General features: G+C 40.0%; 1 protein-coding gene across 2 annotated transcripts in view; it reads right to left on the reverse strand.

Moving 5' to 3' along the window:
* The window catches only part of MROH8 (maestro heat like repeat family member 8), a 73,515-nt gene that overhangs the window by 16,855 nt on the left and 33,208 nt on the right, over positions 1–23,452 (reverse strand). For both annotated transcript variants that reach the window (XM_079128179.1, XM_079128178.1), the window contains 6 exons: positions 23,203–23,338; positions 21,675–21,793; positions 20,026–20,178; positions 17,778–17,938; positions 7,534–7,669; positions 247–431 (listed from right to left, as the gene is read on the reverse strand). In XM_079128179.1, coding sequence (XP_078984305.1) covers positions 247–431; positions 7,534–7,669; positions 17,778–17,938; positions 20,026–20,178; positions 21,675–21,793; positions 23,203–23,338 — 890 coding nt within the window. The remainder of the gene's footprint in view (positions 1–246; positions 432–7,533; positions 7,670–17,777; positions 17,939–20,025; positions 20,179–21,674; positions 21,794–23,202; positions 23,339–23,452) is intronic.

A 23,452-nucleotide genomic window follows, 5' to 3' on the forward strand; every position in this document is an offset into this window, starting at 1 on the left:
CAGCAAAGGGCTGACATGATATCACATGTCATTTTTCAGGGCATCTGGACTCACATAACCAAATGTACCCTGGTTCCAGGAAAACTAAAGACAACCAATGAATGCCCAGATCAGCTCCTGGGCACTTCATCTCTGTCTCGTGAGGGCTGCTGACTCTTTGCTCCCTCACAGTTGGGACCGCATCTTGGCTATCCTTGTGTCCACCACAGTGCCCAGTGATTGATAATGAAATCATAAAGAACTTACCACAAAGGTGTGACCTCTGTTGACACTTCTATGTGCAGGCCACTTGGGATGGCAACATCAGACATGGTGAGTCCGATGCTGTGGTGAATCTGGATGAGCAGTGTCATGAGAAGCTGAGGAAAGAGTCGGAGCATAGCTGCTCGAAGCCTGTTTCCCATGAACACCTCATAAAGCGCACATGTTGCCTGTGGTAGAAAAGGCACAGAACAGAACTGAGCAAATGCTAGCCCTACTCCTCATTTTTGCTCTGTTTCTGTTTGTGTTGGAACAAGCTTTCTGGTTCTACTGTCCTCCTGGCAGAATGGCAGTGTGATCAGTATAGGAAGATGGCAGAGAGGAAAGGGGTCAAAGTTTCTAGGGAGTAAGGAGACTTGAAATCCACAAGTATGAAGGAAACGATTCACATACTTGACTACAAACAGATAAAAAACCAGGGCAAGACTGATCATAATGCTAGATGACAAATAACCCAGGAAAGTATTTGTTTCAATGTGTTGTTATTACTATTTAAAATGCTCTTCTCATTAAGAAAAAATATGTAGGCTTGTTATTCATGTGTAGGCCACACACCAGCAGCACCAGCAGCACCTGGAAGCTGATTAGAAACGGAGACTCTCAGGCCTCACCCAAGACCCTCTATATCAGAATCTATTTTTCGTAAGATCCCTGGTGACTGTAGTTTGTGTGCATATTAAATCTAAGAAGCACTGGTATACAGGACATGAGCAGATAAGTCACAAATGAAATAAAAATAGCCATTTAAAAACATGCATTCAACCTTGCAAAAACCAAATTATTAAAACATGGTCCTTTCTCACCTAACAGTGAGAAAACAGTGACAAGGCTAGAAATGCTCAGTGTGGTAAGGGTGAGGTGAAACAGCCATCCTGTGCCAACTGGTGGAAGGGCAGTGCTCTGGAGGACCAGCTGGGAATATGGCAGCAGCTTTACACCTTTGAACTAGAATTCCCCTCCACTGGACTTCATCTTAGGAAAATATTGAGTATGTATGAGAGCATTTATGTGCACACGATTAAGTTTTCTGTAGCACTGTTTTAATGGCAAAGTTTGAAAATTTTCAAATGTTCACTTAACAGGAAACTTGATAATTAAGAATGATTTTGAGCCAGGCCTATGTCTACAGTCCCAGCACTCAGGAGGGTGAAGCAGTGAGATCGTTGGAGGCCAGGGGTTTCCAGGCCAGCCTTGGGCAACAGTGAGACCACCTCTCAAAAGTCAAATCATGAAAAACAACAATGAGAAGATTCTATACCAGGTAATATAATTTTACCATGTAAAATAGATTTTACAAAAAGGTATTTAAAAACAAATGGCTACCCAGGAGATTCAAGATGGTGAATTAGAGGAAGGCTCCATTTCCAGTTGCTCCATGGCTTGGGATTCATGCAGCAGGAGTACAGTCTCTCAGCAAGGTGGGTGAAAGAGGAATATCACTAAAATTCAATACTGGACAGTTATAGTGTCGTGGAGACTCAGAAATTCAGGTGTATTGAACAAAGAACAAGAATGAGTACACTGGAGCCAAGTTGGCTGTGGCGGCATACTGTTCACCACAGAGGGGAGGGATAACAGAGTGAGAAACACAAAGGACAGACCTGGCATGGAAAAACCTGTAGATCAGAAAAGCAGCCCAAACTTAGCTGATTCAGAGGTGGCACAGTGAACTGGTGTTTGAAAGGTAATCTGTATTTCTCAACTGGCAAGTGAAGAGCTGAGGCCGGAGCCATCTTGAGGAGGCCACACTTCAGCTTGCTACTGTGGGAGTCTGGGAGAGCATAGCAAATGTCGTACTGCCCCAGAAGGTGCCTAATGTGTGGCCTAGGGTGTATCTAGCAGAACATGAGTGAAACAGGCACAAAGAAGACTACCTAGGCAGACACAAGTCAGAAAAATGAAGGGGAGTCAAACTTCTTTCTCTGTGAGTCTGGCAGTTCACATGACCAGCTGAAGAGGGTTGGATGAACAGGTGGGTATAAGCACTCAGGGACGAAGCCTGGGACGGCTGTATTCACAGGCAGCAAAGTTTGCGGAAGATTGGTTTCCTTGTCCCACAAGTAGAATTCTTGGGAGGTTGCCAAGATCCTGACTCCCTGTAGAAATAGGCCTCAGCCTGGCCCTGGGGGTATACTGATCTAATCTCTGCACAGCAGATACCACCCAACAAAACCCCTGAGACTTGATTAGACCTAAGCCCCAATCACCAGAACTCCCCTCAAAGAACTGTGTGGCAGCCCTACCCTGGGAGGGCTGGATCTAGTCTGTGCAGACAAACTCCAATCGACATGCCATCCTACCTTACACTGGTGAGAAGGGAAGCTGAGAGCTTCAGTTTTAGGCAATCCAACTGGCAGCTTGGTGAACAACACAAAAAGAGGAAGAGGTTAACAACCCCTAGCCCTTACACTTTCTCGGCATATAGCCCAAGAAGAAACAGAGAAGGACAGTTGGGCACAGGTAGTGACCAGTCATTCTTGTTGACTGTTTTGACCACCTCAGTGGAGATGATTCTTTTATTTTTCATTCAGAATCTTTTCTTTCTCTTTCTTTCTTTCTTTCTTTCTTTCTTTCTTTCTTTCTTTCTTTCTTTCTTTCTTTCTTTCTTTCTTTCTTTCTTTCTTTCTCTTTCTCTCTCTTTCTTTTCTTCTTTCTTTCCTTTCTTTCTGTTCTCTCTCCCTCTTTCTCTTTCCCTCCCTCCCTCCCTTCCTTCCTTCCTTCCTTCCCTCCTTTTTTTGGTGTTCTTGCTGTGCTGAGTGGTTCATGGACATATATATATATATATATATATATATGCTTATTTTTTTCTCATTTTCAGCATGTTTTTACACAGTTATTTTTCCTTGCTTTATCTTTTGCAGGTTAGGGTTTTGGGCTTATTTGTGTTTTGTTTTGTTTTTGTTCATTTCTCTCTTCTTTCTTTTCCCACTAACAGACAAATTCTCTTGTTCTCTCTTTCTCTCTCCCTTTACTTCATTTTTGCTATTTTTTCTCCTCTTTCTTTATAACCATCTCTTGCTACATCTCTTCTGCATTCTCTCTGTTCACATTTCGAATATCCTAAACTTTCTTATTCTCTTAAGGAACTTTATTTTTACCATCTTTTAGAACTATCTGGTTTATATAACTCCTATTACACCATTCAGGTTGTTGCAATTAATACTGCTATAGATGACATAATTAACACCTGCTGTTTACTTTAATGTCAGATCTAGTTCATGGCTAGTTTGCTTTTACTACTGGCAACTGCTGACCCCACCATTTCTGGTTTTGTGGTAGTGTGACAGGTGTCACAGTAGGTACCAAGTATTTATTTTAATGCTGTATTTGTTCGCATTGATTGTTGCTACTGTTTGTTTCCCCCATCCTGTGAGGTGTTGGGAAGCGACAGGGATACAAGTTCACAGGGTAGAGACTTTGTTGCTGAACTAAACCCAGTTAAAAGACAGTGCTCCTTGCTCTACACATAAATTAACCACACTCAAACTTCAGCTGTATTTGAATACAAAAATAGTAGAGACAAAACTCACTCTTACCACTGGGCCCCAAGTAGGAATGACTACAGGTGGGCCCTCAGGTCCCACTCATGGACATCTACTCCTACAGCAAAAACAGAGAGAATTAACACAAAGTTTGTAGATACCACACCTATGATGAGAAGTCTTCATCTAGATCACTCCAGGATACTTTGGCATGAGAAGGCCATGAACTAAAAGGGCCCACAGATAAGAGTGGAAGATAAATCCATCCCAATAGATGCATGAAACCCAACATAGGAATTCAAGAAATATGAAAAAAAATCAAGGTAACACTGTACCTCCTACGTTCATAATTCACCAGCAGTTGACCCAAAGATATTGAAGTGGCTGAAATACCAGATAAAGATTCAAAAGAATGATTATAAAAATAATCAATGAAATCCAAGAGAACAACTGAATGGTTTAAGGAAGCCAGTACAGGATATAAATGAAAAGTTGAATAAAGAGCTAGGAATCCTGAAAGAGAACCAAACAAATCTTAGAAATGAAAGACACAAATAAAATGTTCAGTTGAAAGTTTCTCTAATAAAATAGATCATGCTGAAGACAAAATCTCAGAATCTCAGAGCTTGAAGACAAAGTGGCTGGCCTTGAACATTAAGACATTATTAAATAATAGAAAATATGTAATCATGATCAGAATATACAAGAACTCTGGGACAACATTAAGAAACCAAAGTTAAGAATCACTGGAATTGAAGAGAGTTGAGAGAGGTGAGCTAATGGAATGGACAACCTCTTCAGGTAAATAATAACAGAAAAATTTCCAAACCTTGAGAATGAGATGGACATCCAGATAAAGGAGGCATTGAGGACCAAAATAGACAAGATCAAAAAAGAATCTCTCCATGACACATTATAATCAAAATGCCTAATATACAGGACAAGGATAGAATTTTAAAAGCCTCAAGAAAAAAACATCAGATCACAGTTTGAGGCAAGTCAATAAGAAAAACTTCTAATTTCTCAGCACAAACTCTAAAAGCCAGTAGGGCTTACAATGATGTGTTTAAGTCCTGAAAGAAAATAAGAGTCAACCAAGATTTGCTATATTTAGAAAAATTATCCTTCAAAAATCAAAGGGGAAATAAAAACCTTTTAAGATAAGGATGAACTAAAAGAATTCATGACTAATAAGCCAGCACTACAGAAAATAAATACTCCACATGGAAGAAATGAAAAACACCTCAGAGCTTACAAACAAACAAATCTCACTTGAAGAGTAGCTAAGCAAATGAGAAACATGACCAAATTATACATTAGAAATAAATTAAAGTGACAGGAATTAATAAACCTCTCTCTATAATAATATTGAATATACATGGTCTCAACACTCCAATTAAAAGACATAGGCTGGTAGAATGGATTAAAAAACAAGACCCAACTATGTTGTTTACAAGAGACTTACCTTACAGGCAAAGGCAGTCACAAGTTGAAAGTGAAAGGATGGAAATTTATATACCATGTAAATGAGGGCAGAAAACAAGCAGACATAGCTACTCTCATATCAAATATCAAACAAAGCAGACTTCCAAACAAAAATAATCAGAAGAGACAAAGGTCACTTCATACTGGTAAAGGGAACAATCCAAAAAGAAGATAAAACCATAGTAAATTTGATGCCGTAAACATTCATGCACCTAAATACATAAAGAGATACTTCTCAAGTTAAAACCTCAGATAGATCCCAGTCTAATGATACTGGATGATTTCAATACACATCTCTCGCCAACATATAGGTTATTCAGGCATAAATTCAGTAAAGACTCTTTGGACCTGAAAGATATTATAAATCAAATGGACTTAGTAGACATGTATATATTCATCCATAAAGAAAAATAAAATTATGACATTTGCAGGAAAATGAATGGAACTAGAGACCATCATGTTAAGTGAAATAAGCCATACTCAAAAGGTCCAGGGTCATATATTTTCTCTTCTATGTGAAAGCTAGAGAGGAAAAAAGGTAGAAGTGGGGGAATCTCATGAAAATCCATCAGTAAAGCAGAGGAAAAGAACCAGGGAAAAGGAGAAAGGGAAGGAAAAGGGAAACACTGGAGAATGATATTAGCCAAATTATATTGTTATTTTATAAGCATGTAAAAATATCTAACAACAAATTCCACCAGTATGTACAACTATAATGCACCAATAAAAAATATGGAAAAAGAAAAAATTGGCTAACCATCCATGGAAAGGACAGCAGGAAACTCTCCATATTGACATAAAGAGTAGTTTATACATTTGTTAAATTTTTTTAAAAAGGCATCAAACAGTGTATGTAATATAATCATATTAACATATATGTGCACATATATACAATTTTATTAGTTAATTATATGATAAATACATACATTTATCTGTCCTAACTTCTAGAACTGTACTAAAATGACATTACATGGATTTTTAAAAAGGGAATAAGTCCATAAGAACAGAGAAAGTAAGAGACAATAGCAGATTAGAAATATTGAATTTTGAAAGCTTAAAAAAGCTATAAAAACAGATCAGAAAAAGGTAAAAACTGATAGGGGAGAAAATGCAGTAAAAGGTATATATTGAAAGAAGGGGAAGCTGTGCATGTGTAAAGGCCAGGGATTTGGGAGAACTTTGTACTTTCTGCTCAGTTTTGCTGTGAACATGAAACACTTTAAAAAGTAACACATATTTAAAAGAAAGGAAATGGGGAAAAGTTTATGAAATATACATACAGAATGTTTATATATGTATAAACAGTTCTAAAAAGTTCATTTTCAGGGAGATGGCACAGACATGAGTCAAGAATAGTTTTGCTTTTTTTGGTACCAGGAATTTAACTCAGGGTCATTAACCCTGAGCCATATTTCTAGCCCTTTTTAAAATTTTTTTATTTTGAGACAGGGCCTTGAGTCACTTAGGGCCTCTAAGTTGCTGAGTCTTGTCTTGAACTTGAGATCATGCTGTCTCAGCCTCCTGAGTCCCTGGGATAACAGGCATGCACTAGTGCACTATATGGCTCTATTTTATTTTATTTCATTTCATTTTATTTTTTTGAGACAGGATTTTACTATGTAGCCCATTCCTCCCTTGAACTCCTGAGCTTAAGCTATTGTTCTGCCTCAGCTTTCAGAGTAGCTAGGATTACAGGTGCATACCACAGCACCTGATTCAAGATTTTATATTTTTAAAAGGATTATTTTTTTTAAAAGACAAAGACTATGTAATAGAGATTATATGTGGCCTGAAAAGTCTAGAATATTTATCATCAATCCTTGACAACCACTGCTCAAGGAGACCTTTGCTTTCTTTTTCATCTATCTATCTATCTATCTATCTATCTATCTATCTATCTATCTATCTATCTATCTATTGAGGTGCTGGGGATAGAATCCAGGGCCTCACTCATGCTAGGCACTACCACTACCACTGAGCTACACACCCAGCCCATGCTTTCTATTTTATACACTTTCATATTATTTTTAAAATTTCACGAAGTTGTGTTAGTCTTTAACTATGATGATAAATATTTTTTTTAAGAATGAAGAAGGAATGCTTTAAATACATTAAACCATATTGATTCCTACACTATTCCCAGCTTTCTCCATGTCAATCCCTGGGTAGAGGCACTGTAGATATAATATGGATGACAAAAACAACCTTTGAGAGGGACTAAAAATAACATTTTCTGGGTGGGGTTGGTCAGCCTGGAGGGAAGCATGGTGGGCAGAAGTTAGTGGGAAAGAGCTCGGTGACTTACAGCAACACCCACGTAGGCCATCTTCTCCTGGGTGGGCACAGTATGGCATTTCTGCAGCTTCCTCAGGAGCCTCCACAGGATCCAGGTTGTGCTGGGCAGCTCGGCCTCCAGGGTTCTCCACAACTCAGCCAGATGCCTAGGAACCCCAGAACAAGAAGGTTCAGGAGAGTGGCTCATCCAAGACCTATCATAACCACCTTTCTGGAGTCTGCTTGGGATCCAGTCTATAAGAGGTTTTCCTCTCTGCTCACTTCCTCAGAGTATCAAAGGCTTCTGAGTACATAATAGTTAACTTCCAAGGTTTCATTTAATCAAGTTCCCTTTGCCTGGGCACAGACTTTGAGGCCATTCGCAAACTGGTCCTAACCTGACTTTCAGTCCCACTATGTGCCCATTACACACTCTGTGCTGTCATCACCCCATACCATTCACCTTCGCCAAACAAACCCAGACTTTGAAAACCCTCTACCTCTGCTTACAGCATTTTCTTAAACCAGAAGTTCCTTCTCAAATTCTCCTCTGCCCATCAACATCCTTCAAGGTGCAGCTCCAGTGTCACCTCTTCTGTGAATGTTTGCTACTTCTTCACCATGTCTCTCATGAGAGTTTCCATAACACTTTTTTTGGGGGGCTATTGGAGATTGAAACCAGGGGTGCTTTATCACTGAGCTACATCCTCAGCCCTTTTTAAAATTTTTTAGAATTTTGAGACAGGGCCTTACTAAGTTGCTGAGGCTGACCTAGAACTTGTGATCTTGCCTCAGCCTTCCAAATTGCTTGGATTACAGGTGTGCACCAGCAAGCTAGCCCCAGGAGACTCTAAAAATTTCTTCTTTCTAGAGGTTGCCTCACTCTTACATGCACCATTTTCAATTCTCTTTGTGTGTGTCTATCGGAAGGAAGAGATTATGTCTGGCCCTGCTGGGGATCCTTTAGGGCCTAGCACAATGCTAGGTATTCAAAGCCACTGTTATTCAATATAGTCTGTGGTCCCCAGATTGGCTAAGGTCAAGCCCTGAAATAAAGCTTGGATCCTACTTAGAAGAAATCTTTTCTTAAGGAAAAGTAATATGTAATAATTTTCAAATTATTACAATTTGAAAATTATTACAATTTGAAGGTACCAATTTGAAATTACAGCTATGGCCATCCTGGGCAACACAGAGACCTCAACTTACAAAAAAAAAATCTTTTTTATTGTAGGGCCTGAGAGTTATATAAACACTGTGGAGGTGATTGGGGAGGGAAGATTGGGAGTTACTCATGCTTTTAATTTTTTTTTTTTTTTTTTCTTTTTCCAGTGCTAGGGATTGAACCTATGGCCTTGGACATGCTAGGCAAGCATTTGTTGTTAAGCTACACCCCCACCAACCCAATCCATTCTCCTGTTTTCAGAATCTACCTAGGTATTTTTGTATACTAGAGACAGTGTTTTTTTAAAGTATGGTCTTCCAACTATCTACATGAGCCTTGTTCTAAAACCTGAGGGCATTAGAGACTATCTAAGCATTTCACTTAAAAGGAAATGTGGGAAGATGAAAAGCCTCATGGCTGAGAGAACAAGTAGATGGTAGAACATAAATGTTCATCCTGGGAAGATGTTAAGAAAACCCTATGTTTACTTGTAGTTGGTTATTTTCTCTCAATTCCTGAAGGACTAAATAAAATGCTTTGAGAAACTATTTATTGTGAAAGAAATACTCTCAAATGCTTTTGGTTCCCTGCACATTTCGAAGAGTGCTATAGGTGTATCTGAATTAGGAAGTACATAGCCTTTAAGCCAACAATTCATAGAAGTTAGTGTGGGGAAAAAAAATCATCTGGGGAGTTTGTTAAAAATATGGAGGGCGGGTTTTCAAGATGGCGGCCTAGAGGGTGGCTGCATTACGTGTTGCTCCAGAACTCAGGATTCAAGAGAGGAGATATTGAGACGCTTGGGACCAACTCAAAGTAGCCGGGTGACTCTCACCCCCTGGGGGGGCATCCCGGATGGGACGGGGGTCCCAGAACGCAGGAAACTTTGTGAAGTAGAACTGCCGGCGAGACGCCCCTCCCCCCGCTGGAGCGCCATAGAGGAGGCCGGTCGGCACAGCGCTGGGACTCAGAACAGCCACTGGGGCTCCGGCGGCTGCCCGGGGGAGGAGAGGCCGGGAGAACTGTGTGGACTCAGGACACCGGGGCCTGCCCTGAGGAGGAGGAGAGGAGCGTGGCCACTTGGATTCAGAGAGACTGCGCCAGAGCTGCAGGCGGTTGCCAGAGGAGAAGCCGCGCGGCGAGCTGTTTGGAATCAGAACGACGCTTCTGAACCCCGGGGCCTGCCCTGAGGACGAGGAGGAAGAGGAGCAGCCGCTTGGATTCGGGCGACTATACGGGAACTACAGGCGGTTGCCAGAGAAGGGGCTGCGTGGCGAGCTGTTTGGACCCTGACCACTTCTGAACCCCGGGGCCTGCCCGGAGGAGTAGGAGAAGGAGGAGAAGGAGCGCGGCGGGTCCTTTGGACTCGCAGTGACTGCATTAGCGCTCCAGGCGGCTGCTCAGAGGAGAAGGCGAGTGGTGAGTTATTTGGTCTTAAAGTGACAGCTCCTGAACACAGGGGGGCTGCCTGGAGGAGAAGCGTGGTGGGACGCTTGGTCTTGAAGGACCACACCAGAGCTCCGGGCGGTGGCCCAGAGGACCCGTGCAGCGGGTCACGTGGATTCAGAGCCACTCAGAGGGACTGCTCCTGAACACCCGGGGGGTTATCTGGAGAAGGAGGAGGAACGGGCAGGGTCACTTCGACTCGGAGTGATTGATTGCCCCGGGCTACGGGTGGTTGGTGGGAGGAGGAGGCACGAAGTGAGTTTCTTGGACTCCTAGTGACCGCACCGGCATACTGGGCAGCTGTCTGGAGGAAGAGGCCTGTGGCGGGTCTCTGGGACTCAGAGCGATTGTTTGGGGCCACAGGTGGCTGCTCAGAGGAGGGGCCACGCAGCCAGGCGATTAGGTGCAGAACAGGGTCCCAGGATCTAGGAGGCTTCTGGGTGGAAGAGCCGCACAGAGACAGGCTTAGGGCGGAGCGAAGGTTCCAGGCCTATGGGCAAATTCTCTGAGGAGGGGCAGCCTAAGGAGATTCATCTGCGAAGGGTGAGGCTCCCAGGCCCAGGAGGTAGGGCCGGGCCCCTGGAAACTTTGCAGAGGAAGGCAGCCCAGCCCAGGCAGTAGATGTAAATTGAGGGGAACCTCTAGGAGGAAACTGACCAGCGAGACCTCCCCACCGGGTGAGTCTTCCCTGCTGGGTGAGGTTTCCCACAAGGACAGTAAAACCAGAGGCTCAGGCCCAAACAGGCCTTGCCTCAGCCCACAGCCTAGGTCCCCTTTGGATGACCATTGGTCAACAAGTGGAGGCACCTCTGCCCACTAGCAGGGAATATACCCCACCTGAAGGCCACTGCTCCTAGAGAGGCAGCTTCCTTGTGGAGCACCGCATTATCAACCTCCTCCAAGACTTCAGCCTACTGAAGGCTAAGAGGGGATATATATAGAAATCTTCAGGGTCATTGTAAATCAACAGAGGAAATCTGCAATATCTCAGCGGTCCACTGATATCTGAACAACATGAGAAAACAAGGAAAGAAAATGCTGCAAACAAATCTAGATGTTACATCAATAAAACCCAATGACAGCATGGCAGAAGAAATGACAGAAAAGGAGTTCAGAATGTACATAATTAAAATGATCAGAGAAGCAAACGAGGAGATGAAAGAGCAAATGCAAGCATTGAATGATGAGATGAAAGAGCAAATGCAAGCATTGATTGATCGCACCAATCGACAGTTAAAAGAGCAAATACAGGAAGCAAAAGATCATTTCAATAAAGAGTTAGAGATATTGAAAAAAAACCAAACAGAAATCCTTGACATGAAGGAAACAATAAACCAAATTAAGAACTCCATAGAAAGCATATCCAATAGGATAGAACACCTGGAAGACAGAACCTCAGACATTGAAGACAAAATATTTAACCTTGAAAACAAAGCTGAACAAACAGAGAAGATGGTAAGAAATCATGAACAGAATCTACAAGAACTATGGGATATCATGAAAAGGCCAAATTTAAGAATTATTGGGATTGAGGAAGGCCTAGAGAAACAAGCCAAAGGAATGAACAACCTATTCAATGAAATAATATCAGAAAATTTCCCAAATCTGAAGAATGAAATGGAAAATCAAGTTCAAGAGGCTTACAGGACTCCAAATACACAAAATTACAACAGACCCACACCAAGGCACATTATAATGAAAATACCTAACATACAAAATAAAGACAGAATTTTAAAGGCTGTGAGAGAAAAGAACCAAATTACATTCAGGGGGAAACCAATACGCATATCAGCAGATTTTTCAATCCAGACCCTAAAAGCTAGAAGGTCCTGGAACAACATTTTTCAAGCCCTGAAAGAAAATGGATGCCAACCAAGAATCTTATACCCAGCAAAACTTACCTTCAAATTTGACGATGAAATAAAATCCTTCCATGATAAACAAAAGCTAAAAGAATTTACAAAAAGAAAGCCAGCATTACAGAACATTCTCAACAAAATATTCCATGAGGAAGAGATGAAAAACAAAGAAGCAAATCAGCAAAGGGAGGAATTATCCTAAAGGAATTGTCAAATAAAGGAGGAAACAAGTTGTGTCAAACAAATAAATAAACAAAATTTTAAAAATGAACCAAATGACCGGGAAACCAAATCATTTCTCTATAATAACCCTGAACGTTAATGGCCTGAATTCATCAATCAAAAGACATAGACTGGCAGACTGGATTAAAAAGAAAGATCCAACAATATGTTGCCTGCAAGAGACTCACCTCATAGAAAAAGATACCCATAGATTAAAGGTGAAAGGATGGGGAAAAACATACCATGCACATGGACTCAGCAAAAAAGCTGGAGTATCCATCCTCATTTCCGATAATGTGGACTTCAAGCCAAAGTTAGTCAGAAGGGATAAAGAAGGTTATTTCATACTGCTTAAGGGAAGCATAAATCAGCAAGATATAACAATCATAAACATCTATGCCCCAAACAGTGGCTCATCTATGTATGTCAAACAAATCCTTCTCAATTTCAGAAACCAAATAGACCACAACACAATAATACTAGGTGATTTTAACACGCCGCTCTCACCACTGGACAGATCTTCCAGACAAAAATTGAGCAAAGAAACCATAGATCTCAACAACACAATCAATAATTTAGACTTAACGGACATTTATAGAATATTCCATCCAACCAAGAGTGAATACACTTTCTTCTCAGCAGCACATGGATCCTTCTCTAAAATAGACCATATATTATGCCACAAAGCTAATGTTAGCAAATACAAGAAGATAGAGACACTAGCATGTATTCTATCAGATCATAATGGATTGAAGTTAGAAATAAATGAAAGAGTAAAACACAGAAACTATTACAACATCTGGAGGTTAAACAATATGCTATTATATGATGAATGGATAACAGAAGATATTAAGAAGGAAATTAAAAAATTCTTAGAGGTAAATGAGAACAAAGAAACATCATATCAAAACCTCTGGGACACTATGAAAGCAGTACTTAGAGGGAAATTTATTTCATGGAGCGCATTTAATAAAAGAAGTAAAACTCAACAAATAAACAACCTAACACTACAGCTCAAAGCCTTAGAAAAAGAAGAACAGAACAGCACCAAAAGTAGTAGAAGACAGGAAATTGTTAAACTCAGAGCTGAAATCAATGAAATTGAAACAAAAGAAACAATACAAAAAATTGACAAAATAAATAGTTGGTTCTTCGAAAAAATAAACAAAATTGATAAACCTTTAGCCACACTAACAAAGAGAAGACGAGAGAAAACCCAAATCACTAAAATTCGGAATGAACAAGGAAATATCACTACAGACAGGATGGAAATACAAAACATAATTAGAAGCTATTTTGAAAATCTATACTCCAACAAAATAGAAAATTTCGAAGACATCAACAGGTTTCTAGAGACATATGAATTGCCTAAACTGAATGAGGAGGACATAAACAATTTAAATAGACCAATTTCAAGTACTGAAATAGAAGAAGTCATCAAAAGCCTACCAACAAAGAAAAGTCCGGGACCAGATGGGTTCTCAGCCGAGTTCTACAAAACCTTTAAGGAAGAGCTCATTCCAATACTTCTCAAAGTATTCCATAAAATAGAAGAGGAGGGAACCCTCCCAAACTCATTCTATGAAGCCAATATCACACTGATACCTAAACCAGACAGAGACTCATCAAGGAAAGAAAATTTCAGACCAATATCCTTAATGAACATCGACGCAAAAATTCTCAACAAAATTTTAGCAAATCGCATACAAAAACATATTAAAAAGATAGTGCACCATGATCAAGTGGGTTTCATCCCAGGGATGCAAGGTTGGTTCAACATCAGGAAATCAATAAACGTAATTCACCATATTAATAGACTTAAAGTCAAGAATCACATGATTATTTCAATAGACGCAGAAAAAGCATTTGATAAAATTCAGCACCCCTTCATGCTCAAAACACTAGAACAAATAGGGATAGTGGGAACATTCCTTAATATTGTAAAGGCCATTTATGCTAAGCCCATGGCTAATATCATTCTAAATGGTGAAAAGCTGAAAGCATTCCCCCTAAAAACTGGAACAAGGCAGGGATGCCCTCTTTCACCACTTCTATTCAACATCGTTCTTGAGACTCTGGCCAGAGCAATTAGACAAACCAAAGAAATTAAAGGGATACGAATTGGAAAAGAAGAACTCAAACTATCCCTGTTCGCTGATGACATGATTATATATTTAGAGGAACCTGGAAATTCCACCAGAAAACTCTTAGAACTCATAAGTGATTTCAGTAAAGTAGCAGGTTACAAGATCAATGCCCATAAATCCAACGCATTTTTATACATAAGTGATGAATCTTCAGAAAGAGAAATTAGGAAAACTACCCCATTCACAATAGCCTCGAAAAAAATAAAATACTTGGGAATCAATCTCACAAAAGAGGTGAAAGACCTCTACAATGAGAACTATACAACACTAAAGAAAGAAATTAAAGAACACCTTAGAAGATGGAAAGATCTTCCATGTTCTTGGATAGGAAGAATTAATATTGTCAAAATGGCCATACTACCTAAAGTGCTATACAAATTCAATGCAATTCCAATTAAAATCCCAATGACGTACCTTACAGAAATAGAGCAGGCAATTATGAAATTCATCTGGAAGAATAAGAAACCCAGAATAGCTAAAGCAATCCTTAGCAGGAAGAGTGAAACAGGGGGTATTGCAATACCAGATCTTCAACTCTACTACAAAGCAATAGTAACAAAAACGGCATGGTATTGGTACCAAAATAGAAAGGTAGATCAATGGTACAGAATAGAGGACACGGACACAAACCCAAATAAATACAATTTTCTCATACTAGACAAAGGGGCCAAAAATATGCAATGGAGAAAAGATAGCCTCTTCAACAAATGGTGCTGGGAGAATTGGAAATCCATATGCAACAGAATGAAACTAAACCCATATCTCTCACCATGCACGAAACTAAACTCAAAATGGATTAAGGACCTCGGAATCAGACCAGAGACCCTGCAGATTATAGAAGAAAAAGTAGGTCCAAATCTTCATCTTGTTGGTCTAGGACCAGACTTCCTTAACAGGACTCCCATAGCACAAGAAATAAAAGCTAGAATCAACCACTGGGATAGATTCAAACTAAAAAGCTTTCTCTCAGCAAAGGAAACTATCAGCAATGCGAAGAAAGAGCCTACAGAGTGGGAGAATATCTTTGCCAATCATACTTCAGATAGAGCACTAATCTCCAGAATCTATAAAGAACTCAAAAAACTCTACTCCAAGAATTCAAACAGTCCAGTCAACAAATGGGCTAAGGAAATGAATAGACACTTCACAGAAGAAGATCTACAAGCAATCAACAAACATATGGAAAAATGTTCAACATCTCTAGTAATAAGAGAAATGCAAATCAAAACCACCCTAAGGTTCCATCTCACCCCAATTAGAATGGCGATTATCAAGAATACGAGCAACAACAGGTGTTGGCGAGGATGTGGGGAGAAAGGTACACTCATACACTGCTGGTGGGGCTGCAAATTAGTGCAGCCGCTATGGAAAGCAGTGTGGAGATTCCTTAGAAAACTTGGAATGGAACCACCATTTGACCCAGCTATCCCACTCCTTGGCCTATACCCAAAGGACTTAAAATCTGCATACTACAGAAATACAGCCACATCAATGTTCATAGCTGCTCAATTCACAATAGCCAGACTGTGGAACCAACCTAGATGCCCTTCAATTGATGAGTGGATAAAGAAACTGTGGTATATATATACTATGGAATATTACTCAGCCATAAAGAATGATAAAATTATGACATTTGCAGGCAAATGGATGAAATTGGAGAATATCATGCTAAGTGAGATAAGCCAATCTCAAAAAGCCAAAGGACGAATGATATCGCTAATAAGTGGAGGTTGACACATAATGGGGGGGAGGGAAGGGTTAGAGTTAGGGTTAGGGAGGGGGGCAAGTATAGAGGAAGGAACTACTGTATAGAGGGTAAAGAGGGGTGGGAGGGGTGGGGGGAAGGGAAAAAAATAACAGAATGAATCAAACAACATTGCTCTATGTAAATTTATGATTACACAAATGGTATGCCTTTACGCCATGTACAAACAGAGAAACAACATGTATCCCATTTGTTTACAATAAAAAAAAAAAAAAAAAAAAAAAAAAAAAAAAAAAAAAAATATGGAGGGCTAGCTGGGTGCAGTGGCGCATGCCTGTAATCCCAGAGGTTTGGGAGGCTGAGGCAGGAAGATCACAAATTCAAGGCCAACCTTAGCAACTTAGCGAGGCCCTAAGTATCTAGGTGAAATCCTGTCTCAAAATAAAAAAATAAAAGGGTCTGGGAATGTGGCTCAGTGATTAAGTACCCTGGTACAAAAAAAAAAAAAAAAAAAAAAAAAAAAAAAAGGAGGGCTCAAGAAACGAAGAAGAGGGCTGGGGATAGAACTCCATCATAGAGGGCTGGCCTAGAATGTGCAAGGCCCTGGGTTCGATCCCAAGCACTGCAAGAACAACACTGAAAAAGCAAAAGCCCAACGAACAAAAATAAAACAACAACAAATGGCTGAACATGATTCCTGGCTTGTGGGCATATTGGGAACTGCCAGATGCCTCTAATAGAAAAACTATCCAGCTCAAAAACCTATTTTGGGGGTTGGGGTATGGTTCAGTGGTACAGTGCTCGCCTAGCACATGTGAGGCCAAGGGTTGAATCCGCAGCACCACATAAAAATAAAAGAAAAGGTATTGTGTCCACCTACAACTAAAAAATAAATATTAAAAACAACCGATTTTGTCTGTTTATCTCTATGATTATATTTTTCTCTAGGTATATATTTATACTTTCTTTTAAAGTATCTGTTTATTTATTTACTTATTTTGGAAATCATTCTGCAAGTGAGTTGCCAACATCATTTTTCACAACTCAATAACTTTAGTCTCTGTCTTCTTACAGAAAGGAAATCCTTCCACTTAACCATAATATGTTACACCTTAGCAAATTACATTAATTTAATAATATAGTGTAGAGGCCATATTTACATTTTCTCCAGAATTTCTTTTATGGCTTTTATTTTGATCCAAGATCCAATCAAGGTCACATAACGCATTGGGTTATGTTGCTTTAGTATCTTTTTATCTAGAATGGGTGTTTCTATCATTTTTTCTTTCACGACATTAACTTTTTTTAATTTGGTAGAGAGGATCAAACCCAGAGGTGTTTAACCAGTGAGCCACACCCCCAGTCCTTTTCATTTTTTATTTTAAGTTGCTTAGGGCCTCACTTTGTTGCTGAGGTGGCTTTGAACTTGTGATCCTCCTGCCTCAGCCTAACAAGTTGCTGTGATTACAAGCACACATAACGATGTCCAGTTTTAACATGAACTTTTTTTTTTTGTAAAGTTCAATCTAATTATCTTATAGAATGCTCTTCATTCTGGGTTTGTTGGATTGTCTTATATTTATGCATTATAGTCTGATTTATCTCACAGGTAACTATATCTTACCTCTTCTACAAGAGAGTCTTTAGATTTTTTGAGGGTCACCCCTCAAAAATACTCAGTGATATGCCACATATCGCGATTTAGTCCAGAGGCTATACAGGGTGCTTTACCTGTCATATGGTACTGGATGACACAGAAGGTGGCTGAGCACTATATCTGTGTACTTGGGCCTGGAGATAAACAAACTCACAGTATTTATGACTTGTTGGCGGACTCTAGGCTGACTGATTATGGATAGCCGGGCACAGATAATTCCCATAATTTCTGGTACCTGAAAAAGAAAAAGAAAGCACTAAGTTCACGAAGACCTTAATCTTGTGGGATACTGATGGTTACTGAGGTACTGTGGCCATTTCTGAAAGGTAGCTAGGAAGTGACATTTAAACAAAATGATTTTATTAAAAAGTTAAAATCAAAACTATTCAAAATATATCTGGGGCTGGGGAGATAACTCAATGGTAGAGTGCTTGCCTCGTAAGCACAAGGCCCTGGGTTCAATCCCCAGCACTGCAAATAAATAAATAAACAAACAAATAAATAAATAAATAAGATACATCTGTACGTAAAAATTTGGAAGGTTATATATACAATGTTATTAATGTGCCTGAGTGATAGGATATTAGGTTTTTAAAAAATATTTTTTAGTTGTTAATGGACCTGTATTTTATTTATTTATTTATATGCGGTGCTGAGGATCGAACCCAGGGCATCACACATGCCAGGCAACTGCTCTACCACTGAGTCACAAACCCAGCCCTAGATTTTATTTTTTGCTTATCTATTTTTTTCTAATTTTCTCTCAATGATTTCATATTGATTTTTATAATAAAACGAACTAAGATATGTTGCGAGAAAGTTGTTTTTTTTCCTCTCTGACTCTGATTATGGGGGCAGTTCTTACCCGCCTTCCTCTATCCAGCCAGGTCAAGGAAGCAGGACTACTCTTCCCACACAGACCCCTGGCTTCAGGTCTCTGTGGAACTGTTAGCTCCTCAGAGAGGCAGTCCTCAACAACCTTGCACCAGATAGCTGTCACTACCGTCATCAGTCACCAGGAACTGGTGAAGGATGGGCACATGATGCAGTTCTGGCCACTGAAACATGAGGGAAAAATCTAATGGGGGCTTTTAGGAAAGATTTTCCTCCCTGAATAAAGGGACAAAAAGGAAAGCAGCATGTTTCTCCCTTCTAGATAGTCTTGACCTGCTCATGAAGTCTGAAATTGCTGTGACCACCATATGACCACATGAACAGGAAAAGCAGAAAGAAGGAAAAGCCCTTGGGTCTTTGCATAACACTGCTGAGTCACTGAACCCATCCTGCAAAATACCCTGTGTTCAGACTTCTCCTGCGGTAGCGCTTCCTTTGAGTAAGCTTCCGCAGTTGGTCTTTGATTTGCCACTGGGAGCACCCACAGGACCCCTGTGCCATCTCTCCCTGCTTCCCACATGCTGCTCCTTGTGCCTCTTTGCTGTTTTAGACCATTTTGTCCCATCATCCCAGTTGAGGAACACCTATAAAAACTTAAATACAGTATATAATTATGTAATATGCTATGTAATTAATAATAAAAATATAATTATGACATAATAATATACATAAGTTCTAGATTGATTTCCAACCTATCTTAATACACATGTCAATTTTGTTGAAATATTCACAGAATTGAAAACTTGTGATTTCATGGGTTAATAGGTTAAAATATGGGTTTTCATCATTTTAAAATTATGTTTTATTATTTTATTTTTGTGGTGTGGAGGGGTTGGAAGTAAGACTTCATACATGCTAGGCAAGCACTCTAACACTGACTTATCCCCTAGCCTCTACTTTTTCTTTTTCTCAAAGTACAACATGCACACAATTTAAAAATCCTATGGTCCTTTGTGTCTTTCCTCCCTATTCCCCAGGTCTACACTCCAGAGGCAAATGTTTTTATCCCCTTCAGCTCTTTCATTATGTCCTTCTGTATTTTAGATGATGTAGATGGTTTATTTTTCCTTATTATTTCTTGATGTATCAACTTTAGATAAATTCTCTTGATTTTAGGTTAAGTCTGCCTCCTTCTAGGGTCACTTATAGGTTTTGTTCTACTTGGATAAGAGCCTAATTTGAAGTTACCATTCTCACATGTGAAAATTCTATCTCCCCAGAAAAATCCTCTCCTGGACCACACCTTAAATCTTTTAACTCTCCCTGCCTAGTTTTTACACAGGTGTTGTTTAGTATATGCTAAACAACTGGAGGAATGTTTGTGAGCAAATGGATTAAGGCTTTGACCCTGTCCCCACCAGCAGCTGTTTGCCGTTAAACAGGCACAGAAGAGACCTTGAAGTTGAGGAGCAGAAGGTAAGCGTTTACCTTCTCAAATCGGGACTCTGCGTTTTTCACCAATGTTATCAGCAACTCTCCGGCTGATTGCTGGGTGTAGGGATGTTTCAGATTTTTGAGGCCATCCAACGTGGTCATTACGAACTGGCAGAGCTCATCTGAATTGAGGAAAACTTCAAAGACCTGAAATGATTTAGAACAAATAAACTTCCAGTAAATATGGTATGACAGAGCCATGAACTAAGTTAAAGATCAGAGAAGTGTACATGATGTACAAGACTGTTTACTTCCGTCCTGTTTACAAAGGTGAGAAATTGAAAGCAACCTAAATGTCTACAGCTAATGTCGGTGCAGGGCTTTTACTGCTCTGGCTTTTATAAAGAAGTTTTATTTTGAGTTCCTCAAACAGAGACACTTTGTAGGAGCAGGAGAAAAGAAACACCATAATATTAGACAGGTGACAGTGTCCCAGGCTAACTAAAATGTCCCGTCAGGAGACAGTGAACTTCGCATTGCACTGGATGGTGCATAAAGTCCTTCACATGATTACACAAGGAACCCTGGAACTTACTATGTGACAGGACTTAAGCCAAGCATGTTCCACACCGAATCTCATTCAACCCTCACAGCAACTGAGTCATCCCAACTTTTTCAGATGCCCATTGTATAAATGAGGAAACTGATGCACAAGAGGTTAAATTACCTTTGACCCTACATGAGTAAGAATTGTTTTCTTTTTTTCCCTAATTCCTAACATGCCCGGTCGGCACATTTGATGCATAAATATTTGTTCTTACTATAATGAATATCTGAATTAATTAAAAAGTGGTGGTTCACTGGCTCAACCCCACCCTTGCAGCTCCTTTGTGTGACAAGGGTTCAGCTGGCAATTTGTGGAAGCAAAACTAGTCCCAAGAGAAATCCAAACTAAAGCAGGCCAGAGACCCCACCAAGAAGACCCTTACCATAATTAAGCAAAAACCCCCATCATATTTATAACATAGATGTTCCTCTTCTCAGAAAGCTTTTTACACAGGATGTCAGAAAAAAAAACAAAAAACAAAAAACAAAAAACTTCTGAAGAAAGCATTGAGGTTGGTAGTTTCCTTTTTTTTCTGCCAGGTTTGCAGGAAAAAAAGAAAAAGAAAAAGAAAAAACTTGTGAAACCTCTATATGGTCTAGAGGATAGGACAAAAAGCACTTTCTGAGAACTCAAAGAAAAAAGAATTACTTTTATGTAAACCTCCAAGCTCCTCCCACTGGGTAAAAAAATTCAAAAAATTTCCAAAATCTTGGTCCAGAGAATGATTTAGGCAATTGCCTTTTGGACCAAATGCAGTCAATAAACCTGCTTCCTGAAAATTCCTTGGGTGTCCAGCCTTTTCTGTTCCACTTTGAAACAGTGATACTGGCCTCATTAACAGGTAGGCCTAGCCACTAAACCAAGAGGACAAGTATATAAGAGTCAGAAACATGGTGTCTCCTCTTTGAACTATGGGATGTTTAGAGAACATGTTCCTCATGCAGCTGGTATGTTTAGTTGTATAAGAACCTACCAGAACTTTTCCCAAAGTGATTTTTTCCATTTCACATGAGTAAAATGGAAACCATGTACAAATAAATGAGACTTCTGGTTGCTTCTCATCCTGGCCAAAACTTCAAGCTGCCATTCTAATTACCTGGGCAATTTTGAAGGGATAACGGTAGAACCGTTTAATACTGTAGAGCTCTAGGAATCCACGACACTTTTTCAATGCTTTTCTCAAACTTTGGTGGTTTTTCTTGTCATGAGTAACATCTAAGAAGAAAGTATGAAATACTATTACTTTCTGGATTCTTTCTTTCTTCTTTATTTTACCAGTTTGGTGGATCTTCACTTTGGATCCAAGAGCTCACTGAACAAAAATGCCTGGGGAATGGGGCATGTGCCAACCTGAAGGCTGATTTGCTTGCTCTTTCTTGTAGAGCAATATATAAAAAGGGCCAAAGGAGAAATAAAAGGGCTTTTTGTAAGAGCAGAGTTTCTGAGTGATTTTCAAACAAGGCATGCTACTGCATCTTACCATTGGTGAGGAATTTTGAGTGGTCTCCCAGGAAGCTTAGGTCCCAAGGGGAAAAAAATTTTTTTTGAACCAATTATGAATCAAGGAGTGTTTTACTACTGAACCATATCCTATCCCCCATCCTTTTTTATATTTTATTTAGAGACAGGGCTTGCTAAATTGCTGAGGCTGGCTTTGAACTTGTGATCCTCCTGCCTTATCATCTCAAACCGCTGGATTATAGGCATGCCTAGCCCCCCCAAAATTTTGACAATTTCAATAGCAGATGTTTTTAGAAGTCTAGTTCTCCTGGCCTTTTTGTGTGTGAATGTGCTGGGGATTGAACACAGACATGCTCTACCACTGAGATACATCCACAGACCCCCCTTTTCTTTAAATTTTGAGACAGGGACTCACTAAGTTTCTTGCTGAATTGTTGAGGCAGGCCTCCCACTTGCAATCCTTCAATCTCAGTCTCCCGAGTTGCTGGAATGACTGGCATGTGCCATCACATCTGGCTATGTGTGCTGTTATTGAGTCTGCCAAGTCCTTGCAGTGCCTTGTTTTTCTCATGCTTAAATGTGACCTCACATTCCTGAAAATTTATCTATAGGAAATCTCAATGTGCTGCCTGATATGCTCTTACCTGAACCCCTGCATAATTATTCTTTATTCTTCAGATTATCTTTAGAGAGGACTTTTCTGAGCCCCACAGCTAGATTTGATTCTTACTTATGGCCCCTACAATTTCCCTTCATGATAGTTACCTTTATTGATAATAATAATTATTCACTGACTCTGCCTAGAACCCCCACTAGGCTTTGTTTAATTTAAGAATTGGGACCATTTGTGTTCTAGTTACTGTGGGATCCTGAAAAAATAATAAATAAATATTTATGGGAAAATAAATGAATGAAGGCCCAAATGATGGCAGGAACCTCTCCCACTTATGAACAAACTAATCACTCCATGGCAACACAGATGGCTGACACTGATCAGTGTCCTCATTCTAATGATTGAGTTAGTATTGTTTCATCTCTGCTATGGACTGTGTGCCTTTCTCTGTATGAACGACTGTGAAGATGCTTTCTAGAACAAGGGGAAGGAGGGCACAGAAGGCTGATGCTATGTTGCACAGCGCCGGCTGCCCTCAGGACTGCCTTACACTTCAGCCTCAGGGTGATATGCAGCAGGTAGTGTGTGCCTTCTGCAGCCTCCTCTGCCACAGCTTTCAGTGGGTCCCCACACAGCAGCGCCATCAGAGCCACTAGGTGTCCAAGTCTTTGGAATCGCAATGGAGGCTAATTAAGAAGGAAAAAGAAAAATGCCATCAGAATACAGGTGTACTTAATGCCTTAAATTTACATTGTTGAGAAGCAGACCACTTCTACTCCCAACTCAAGAGAAGTTCAAGG

This window comes from Sciurus vulgaris (genome assembly GCF_902686455.1).
Source record: "Sciurus vulgaris genome assembly, chromosome: 2".
Classification (NCBI taxonomy): Eukaryota; Metazoa; Chordata; class Mammalia; order Rodentia; family Sciuridae; genus Sciurus; species Sciurus vulgaris.